Below are 9,517 nucleotides of genomic sequence, written 5' to 3' on the forward strand. Positions count from 1 at the left end.
CAGACTGGACGATAACTGAGAAGGTTCTTTGCAGGGTCAAACAGAGGATCCCACGGCATGGCATATGCGAAATGTCCTGCACCATGAACACCTGCCATGCTAACCAGCTGATAAACCATGGGCAGTGGGCATAATTGAAGCCCTTGCCCAAAAAAACAAAGGAAGAAATGCTGTTGCTGCCCACCACAGCCGTCGACCATGCTCGTAGCATAGAGTCAGACATGACTCGCCCCATGAAGTAAAGGAATACGCCCAATTGCTGTGCCTGCCAAATGCTGATGGGAAGAGGCTCGGGGGAGAGAACCCGACACAGCGAGGTCCCAACATCTGAAGACCCGAGCACTGAGTCAGCACAAAGGCGGCGAAGAAGGTCCTTCTGTAAGGATGAGGAAGGGAAGTCAGAAGACGTGTTCTTCGCACAAAAGGAGGAACATGGGACTGTGATACGCTCCGCTTCTTCCTTTCGTAACATCGAAGAGGTGCAGCCCGGGCAGGGAGAGGAGGAGCGGATGTCGAGAAGACGAACTTGGCCAGAGAGTCTGTTGCAGCCAAAGAGGGTGCACTCGATGAAGACGGAGCTGCGAAAGGTGGAGCCAAGTCCATCCAACAACGTTATATACACATGTATAATAGTATTTCTTCAAGCAATTGCTAATGGGTAAGATACTGTCCTTTGTTGTTCTCTGTTTCTCAAGCACAAAGGCCACTTGATTTCCATAAACGAGTTCAGATAGCCTTAGGGTCTGCCAAGGTATACTTTATCTTCACACACAGGCCAATCCTCCCATATTTCATCGTGATATCAAGGCAAGTAATATTTTGTTGGATGAAAAGGACCATGCCAAGGTCGTAGACTTTGGGCTGTCAAAGCTGGTGCCTGTAGCTGATGAAGAGGGTGTTGCTTTTGGATATGTTTCAACCGTCGTAAAAGGGACTCCCGTAAGAGGTTACATGTCAAGTTTTTATTTGTATGTGTGTGTTATCTCAAGTATAGTGACCTAGTGTTACTTCAAGGACATTTTCCTTGCATTTCACCATGGGATGATTATATTGTTGGACAGGGCTACCTTGATCCTGAATATTTTATGACACACAAACTCACCGACAGGAGTGATGTTTACAACTTTGGGGGGGGTACTATTAGAGTTGATCACTGGCATGCAGCCAATCTCTCATGGAAAGAACCTTGTGCGTGAGGTGATCATGATTATATAATGCCAATGGAGAAGGCCTTGTGCATGTGTGGGTGTGTGTGTAAGCTTCATTCCATGAGGTCCACACGCTATCACTACATCTGTCAATCCTTCATCAAGATTTGTTAGACAATGTCCATCTGCATCATATCAATAATGGGTGGCTAGTTGGCTTTCATTGTTGACTTGTATCATACTTGAAAGTTTCTCCTTGCCTTGAGGGCTTCCTTTTTAAAGAAAAGATTGCTTTTACAAAAAGAAAACAGAAGTGTGTGTGTAAAAGCTGCATTACAGTAACAAAAATATCTTGTTTGTTTGATATTAGGTAAACATGGCGTATGAAGCAGGTATGATGACATCCTTTATAGATCCCCACATGGGATCATATCCCTCTGAGGCCCTTGAGCCTTTAGTAAGGCTAGCTATCTGTTGCTATAAAGATAGTACCGATGCCCGGCCATCAATGGCTGATGTGGTTAGAGGCTTAGAAGACGTACAACGTGCAACGCCATGGCCTGAGTCTCCAAGTTCTGATGATGTGCCAGACATGAATCTGCATAAACATAAAACTCCCTCTCCAAAGGATCCCTCTAATGGACCTGACACATATGGGAGTGAGCCATTGAGTGGAATAGTTCACAACGAGAGGTTATTTTTCCAAGTCAGGTTTTATGTGGCTTGCATTGCAAACCTGATCAATCACCCACAGGTGCAATGGTCAGGCGGAATCGACCACAAGGTTCTGACTAAAACTCTAAAGAAAATTACAAATGCTAAAAAAAAAGATTGGGCAAGAAGCTAGATGCTGCCCTATGGGCATTCCGCACATCCTACAAAGTCTCAACTGGGCAAACACCATTCAAGCTATTTTACGGGTTGGAATCAGTTATGGAAGAATACCGAGAGCATAGAATACAGGAACTCCTAGCCTTAGAGGAAGGAAGGCAAACCAGCTCTCTAAAGGCGAAGATAGTGCAGCAAAGAAGAAAGTCTTGGATTGATAGGCATCTCAAGCACAAAGTTTTTGAGAAAGGAGATCTTGTATTGGTCTACAATTTCAAGCTGGGACCTCACCCCGAAAAATTAAATATCTGGTGAATAGGACCATTCATAGTAAAATACCCAGTCAGCCGCCAGATGCCTTTACCTTAGAAAACCTAGATGGTACACCTTTCCAAAGATAGTAAATGGCTTCAGGATGAGAAAATACAAGGACCGGTTTGGTAATTACAGTAGAAGAAGAAGAAGCGGAAGATCAGGAGCCGGTCCGGAGCATATGATGTGGCATGATCTCACTAGTGGAGGTGGATGCAGAAAATTCAAACAACCACAAAGCCGTGGAAAGGTGGCTGGTTCGCAAGGGTGGCCGAACTACAAAAGCTGAGATCTCTGCAACCATTCAAAGCCAGGATAGTAAAAAGGCAAGCGACCAAGTGTGCGCCAGTCCGATCCATGCCAACAATTAAAAAGGCCACGATGTCAGCATAAGCAAATGCATGAAGGACAAGTGTCACAACATCATTAAAACCCCACTTGCAAACGGTAAGTCCAGAAGACAATGAAAATGCTTTAATATCATTAAGCCAAGACGGCGGGCATGATATGAATCAAGGGTCACATCACATCAAAAATTGGGAAGCCAAAAACAACAACGGCCCAAAAAAGGAAGCAAAAAAGAGAACATTGTAAAAAAGAACACAAGGAGACTAAATGCGCACATTCACATTCTACCCTCTTGCTCACAATTCTCTCACCCATCTACAACACTCTCTCATAAGACAATGCCATCATGCTAAAGATCAACAAGTCTTTGAGGCCAGACAAAAGGCCGGAGAAAAGCCTCTGCATGCCCATGATCATCCCTAACATGAAGAAGAAAGAACATCAAGAGTGGCCAAAGAAGTGTGGGTTTAAAAAACTCTTGGAGGACTAGTGGGAGGAGCTGCAAGACCCTAAGGATTGGGGGAAACTGATAAATCAATTTTTGGAAACATACGAAACAGAGGGGAAGGAGCCCATAAAAGTTTTAGAGCTTGCAGTGCATCATGCACTGGGATTTTCAATGGATGAAGCGAGGGACACAAACTTGAAACCAAGGGTGGAAGAAGAAATTCCAAAGACTGGAAACATGCACCAAGTGAAGGATGTGGCGGATGAAACCCGACAGAAGTAGTTCATCTTTTTCTTGCAGAACACCATGTTCATGGGCAAGACGAAGGATATGTCCAATAAAAATTATAGACTACTCAGAGAGCAGCAGTATAGCAGAAGAAAAAATAAACCGGGCCGCCATTTATAAAGAAAATCTGGTGAACACGGCAGCTACCCGGGCTAAGGAGAAACAACCCACTCTAGTACATGTGTGCCTAAGGGTGATTGCTCAGGCTACTAGGTTGGTGGATCGCCAGACAGGAGATGTCTATGTCAAACAACAACATAAGGAAGCTGGAGGATCCTTCAAAGATGCCAAGGTGACTTTCCATTCATTTGAGGATGACATAGATGATGAGGAGGAATGGCATAGTTGATGAGGAGGAATGGAAGATTTCCCAGAAAGCCAGCAAAAAGAGAAAACATAGAATAAATGAAGAGATGGTGCCTGAACTGGAAGAGATGGTGCCTGAATTGGAAGAGGCCAAGAAACTGAAGGCAAAAGAAGTAAGAAAAAGGGAGTTGGAAGAGAGACAGAAGTAGGAAGGCACTACGAAAGCTGAAAAGAAGAAAAAGAATAAAGAAGAGAAAAAGAAAAAGGAGGAAGAAGAAAAGAGAAGGAAGGAGGAAGAAGAGAAGAAGAGGAGAGAAGGAGGACAACAGAAAAAGAGAGACGAAGCAGCTCAAAAGGGGAAGCTACCCACAAAGACAAAAGTTGTCGTACTAGCGAAATTGCGGCCTTGAGTGGTGGCGACTCTAGCATAGAAGGTGCAGGAAGGCCCAAGCCACATCTTCAAGTTACCCGGAGAGCTAGAGGCAGAACTCCCCAGCCAGCAGTTGCATACAAACAGAGGGATGATGTCCATGGCCCAAAACATCCTCTCATAGGCTCTCTCTTTGATGGAGGAATATGAAACGAAGGCCCAGAGCATAATCAATCAATTGTGTGCCCTAAACCATAAAGAGCATGGAATGTTAATGAATGCCAAAGCTAAAGCCAAAGATTTACAGAGCAAATCACAAATGATGGCACAACAAAATGAGGAGATGCAGAAAAAGATCGCCATGGCAAAAAGGACCCTAGTACAGAAAAAAGAGCTAAGTGAGGGGGAGATCAGAGGCCTCATCAGCAAAAGAGGCACCTACTCCAAGCTCATGTGGAAGGGCTTCAAGTACAATTAGCAGAAGAAAAAAATCCAGCAAAGGTTTGGGCTGACACCATCCAAGGACTAAATGATGAAGTGCTGGACAGCACAACGGCGTTGGTGATCACCCAATCAGAAGTCCAAGCCCTGAAAAACCAAGAAGAAGAAGAAGTTATGTGCCTTCTGCTAGATGCCAAAGCAGCAGTGATAAAAACAACAAAGGCCATACTCAGCAAGGTCTTGGATCAGGCACTACAAGCTCTGATAGAAATTCAAGAATAGATGTCTTGCATACCGCAACAGTTCATTCATAACCTAGAGGAAGATGATGATATAAACAGGGAGCTGCAACAAAAACAACAGCAACCATAGCAGTAGCATCAAAAGCTAGTAGGCTAGGAGTCCCCCAAAACAAGTGCTTCAAGAAAGGGAAAACAAGTAGAAAATGAAGACTAAAATCTAGCACAAGCACTAAAGGCTACTACTTGGAAAGCAGAACATTGGGAAAAGGAGGTGAAGAAGTTAGCTGAAAGAAATAAGGTGTTGCAGCAGGAGTTGTAGGATGCCACACCCTCTAAGGAATATGCAGATATATTAAGAGAAGCTCATCAGTTGGCTAAAAGAAATAAGGCGTTACAGCAGGAGTTGCAGGACGCCCAAGAGCAGATAGAGGAGTACAAACAAAAGCTTAAAAGGAGCACAGAATTCGAAAAATAGATACCATCAATGAGCTGAACGCACTGGAGTTGAAAATGCAACACTGCATTGAGAATGAGAATCAGCTCAAAAAAGGAGGGCCCAGAGACTAGGAAAACTAAGAAGCTGCCCTCTAGATGCAAATAGAGGAGGCACGCAAGTGGTAGAAAGAGTACAATAATAGACCCAGAAGACAAGGCTACAGTGGAAGTCAAGGCTAAGGGAAGCAAAGGAAGAAATGGCCAAACTCCAAGAAGAACTCGCGCGAAGGTCAAGGCCGACCCAAAAAGGAGTGCGGAGAGCTATTAGTTGAGGTCCGGAAGTTTCATGACACCAACGAAGCCCTACATAAAGAAAATGAGCACATGAAAGACTGACTGGTCAATAGCTTAGCAGCTCCGTGGGCCACCCTAGACAATCCATCCTTTGAAGCTTCACATGTGATGTTCTCTAAGTTGTTGAGAGCTAACAAAGAGCTACCACCATATTTTCAAAATGCAGAACCTCTTCCTTCGGAACACCCATGCTCACAATTCTTGTTCTGACAAATGCCAGAGGGAAGGAGGATGCTTCTGCCTAGAATGCAATCAGCTCGCGGGTTGTCCTACTAATAAACCCTATGTATCACGTGCGTTCAAGGGGTATTTAAAAAACCCCTTACCTGTGAATTTTTCATGAATAAAATGACCCCTTTTTCTTTATGGACTTATGGTTTTTTTCAAAATGGATTAGAAAAACCCCTTTTGTAAATATATTTCTGTAAATTTGCCTTAAAATTTTGAATTAAAAAACCCCTTTATTTGAACTCACGTGGTATACTTATATATTTTTAAGTGAACCCCCTGAGAACCATCTACTACAAATGTCAATTTCTGGAAGTGGGGCACCAGAGACCCGAAAGCGAAAAAGGTACAAAGCTCATCTTCAAATGATCCAGCAAAATATGAAGAAGCTGTACATGTCAAGTGGAGGCCCATACCAATGGAAGAAAAGGAAATTCTAGGGCAAACCCCACTGAAACCGGTGGTAAAAGTTTTTGATCAAAAGACACCATAAATCGACAATAGGAGTCTAGGTTGCTTAGAAGAATAGGTAGAAAAATTAAAGAGGATGCAGAAGCATGCCATCTACTCCGATGATGTATACATCCCAGACCATACTCCCTTAGAAATTTTCATAAGATTCAGAGAAATATTTGTCAGGGAAACTAGTTGTGGAGCAGAAGCTCAAGCATTGGGCATGCCAGTTGTTGCGCCCAGCAGCTCAATGGGTAGCAAAAGAATGGGTAGCAAAAGGTGCAGGTAACCCACTCCACATGTCGTGAGCACCACTTTGGTATCACACGTGGAGATGGCAAACTGTAACCACAAGAGAGCCATTGCCAAGAACAAGAAGACTCAACGTAAAAGGGAGACTGATCACTACACAGATAGACACAAGGGTGATACGTTGATAGACAGAAAGAGTGACAGACACTGAGATAGAATGAATGCATGAAGGGTGCAGTCATTGTATGCTCTCAACTGATAGTTGATAGTCTGTGTCATGAAGCATGTTATAGTGATAGTACTCAAGAAATGGTAGTATATGTGGGACAATTGCTTTGTATTGGTCTACTATGCTTCCGGAATGTAACTAAGATCAATCTGGCCATTTCATTATTCTTTTGTATCACTCTCTGCACTATGTGGATTAAGTATGCAGGGTCTGTGTTTTACTGAACATGGTGTATATGTGTGGGAGAGTGAGTGACTTCATAGATTAAAGGGAAGAATGAAGCACAAATTATAGCATGTGTCAAACTTGACTTCTTAGATTAAAAGGAAGAATGAAGCACAAATTATAGCATGTGTCAAACTTGACTTCTTAGATCAAAAGGAAGAACAAAGTAAATCATCATGGTTTGCAAAATATAAGGCTTGAATTGTATTAGAATGAAATTTTCAAATAGCAAGAAATTATGTTGATGAGAGTCTTTATGGGAAAATGTGTAATTATTTTCCATCTAACTCCTTGGTTATTGATTCAAAAACAAATCAAGCTTATAAACTACTCTAGAATCATCTCTATGGGGATCTTGGAAGGGGATTTCCAGCCAAGAAATTTGACAAAAGAACAAGAGCTTTGCCTGGTTGAAATGAGGGCACTGTGTGACCAGCTCCCCTTACTGTAGCAAAAGTAAGGCCTTGATACACTTCAGTCCACCCTGCAACCTTCATGAAGAAAATGCCACGTATCATTTAGAAATGGTTCTTTCTTTATTTTTAGTGCATCTCTGTATTTTTTCATCTATGATTTTCTAAGTGTTACCAAATGCCATCTAGATGTAAGAACAAAAATTTGTTTCTTTTTTAAATTTAGCTTAAGTTCATCCTTAAGAAGTTCCATTTTCATTTTATTGAAAAAGATATTCACCTGTTGTTGAAAGTACCATGGATACCAATCTATTTCGACAGGTAATTGCATTGAGCCAATTGAGTAACGGGTTGACAACACTGGAATGCGACCATCCCAGTCTCCACTACAAGATTTTTTATTGTTCAAACTAGAGTTTAGTTTTTACCTTTTTGGTACTTAAACTTTTACAAATAAAGTAGCACAACATCATCAAACTTAAAATAATTCTACTTTCATACACATGAAGTTTTAGACAAAATCCCACTATTATTCCCACTTCGCAAACTACGACAACATCATGAGCTTTTGCAACGAAGGCTAGCAGTCCCCTACCCCCAACCACACCTAGCTAGGTATGCGGTGCCTTCATTGTAGAAGCTCATGATGTTAAACAGCATTAGGCAAAAATAAAAGTTAAGGTCCCCTTTTCCCACAAGGAAAATGTCTAAATTTTCTTGTGATATTACAACCACACAATACCATTTGATTCTTAGTAGTAAAGATTTACCATTTTATGTACTTAAACAAAGATTCTCACCTGTACATCCACACACGAAGGCCCTCTCCCATTAGTTCCTTCAATGTGGGCATCAAGGTTCGGTACTTAAGAATCATACATAAAGGTAACAAATCATTTATACTAACTTTGCTAAATCATTTCAATAAAATTTCCTTAATTGTCCTTAAGAGAAGTGTTATAAATCACAAAAGATGATTTTTATAATAAAATATGATGTAAGAAGGTATTGAAGATCAAGCAAGGCTTACCAAGTTAAATCATTATGCTTTAATTAGTTATATATGTTACTAGACTTCACATGCTAATAGACCTACATGATCACTTTGGTAATCATTGTATTTAAAGTTCACAATTTTAGAGTATAGAAGCCTACAAACATCATGATTTTTTAATATATAAAGATGCAATTACTACCATATGAAATACAAGTAAAACTGTAAAGGAAATAATGTTCAAATTACTTGAAGCAAGGTAATCTCCTTCTAGTTGGCTTCATGCATACACATGTATACGTGCACATCCTTGCACATTCATACTTACGTGCATGTGAATGCTTCACCATCGTCTACATTTCAAGTAGCAATTTAATACATGCTTACGTGTAGATGTTTGATTATATTTTGCATTTCAAGTAGTAAGTTAGGTTTCAATAAAAGATTTGCTAATTGTTTCAAATGATGAATTAACAATACATGTCAATCTCTATCGGCTTAACGAAATATATTAATTAACCTCTAGAGATTTCATGGTTTACCTTAAGTTGTTTACATATTTAACATCAACTAAACGTTGAAATGTCTTCCTTTTTTTCTTTGGTTGAAAAAAAACTTTTTTAGTACCTTACATATTTAAAGATTTGCTAATTGTTTCAAATGATGAATTAGCAATACATGTCAATCATAAATGTCAATCTCTATCAACTTAAAGACATGTATTAACCTCTAGAGATTTCATGGTTTACCTTAAGTTGTTTTGGGTTGAGTGACTTTGAGAAGAGTTGCTTTGTACTTGTGTTGTTTCCAATGCAAACATCAGAATCTATACAGGATTAAGGAGAACCCCACCTCCCTCCACGTGGGCAAAGGAGGTGGGACTATTTCAAAATAACCACTCCTCATGCAAGCTTGAGGAAGAGCCAAATCTCACATCTTCCAATGCAATTTTGAATTTGAACCTAAGAAGATTTCATCTCACATCTTTCAATGAAATCTTTGTATATATGCTTACATACACACACTTATATATATTATGTATGTATGTGTATCTATAGGTATGTAAGCATGTATATATAAATAGTGTGTGTATGTGTGTGTGTGTGTGAGAGAGAGAGAGAGAGAGAGAGAGAGAGAGAGAGAGAGAGAGAGAGAGAGATTACATGTAAGATGCATTTATTTGAGAGTGAGCACACCTCACCA

At 40.7% G+C, this 9,517-nt stretch overlaps 1 protein-coding gene and 1 pseudogene across 2 annotated transcripts; one reads left to right on the forward strand and one right to left on the reverse strand.

Annotated features, from left to right (window-relative positions):
- Positions 1 to 272: 272 nt before the first annotated feature.
- LOC147607657 (uncharacterized) lies at positions 273 to 1,347 on the forward strand. The gene is made up of 3 exons (XM_086790351.1): positions 273 to 658; positions 835 to 939; positions 1,062 to 1,347. Exons 1-2 carry the CDS (start codon positions 273 to 275, stop codon positions 851 to 853), a joined length of 405 nt encoding a protein of 134 aa, XP_086646477.1. The 3' UTR covers positions 854 to 939; positions 1,062 to 1,347.
- A 5,844-nt stretch (positions 1,348 to 7,191) lies between these two features.
- Positions 7,192 to 8,197, reverse strand: LOC147607658 (serine carboxypeptidase 24 pseudogene; annotated as a pseudogene). Its single transcript, XR_015264760.1, has 3 exons — positions 8,121 to 8,197; positions 7,601 to 7,706; positions 7,192 to 7,398 (listed from the first exon to the last, which is right to left on the reverse strand). The product of XR_015264760.1 is annotated as a serine carboxypeptidase 24 pseudogene (transcript).
- Positions 8,198 to 9,517: the final 1,320 nt, after the last annotated feature.

The sequence above is a fragment of the Cibotium barometz genome, chromosome 55 (genome assembly GCF_041138505.1).
Source record: "Cibotium barometz isolate CiBa-2024 chromosome 55, ASM4113850v1, whole genome shotgun sequence".
Lineage (NCBI taxonomy): Eukaryota > Viridiplantae > Streptophyta > Polypodiopsida > Cyatheales > Cibotiaceae > Cibotium > Cibotium barometz.

Coding starts and splice junctions, on each gene's coding strand:
- LOC147607657 (XM_086790351.1), top strand. CDS start 273: ATGCTGATGGGAAGAGGCTCGGGGGAGAGAACCCGACACAGCGAGGTC.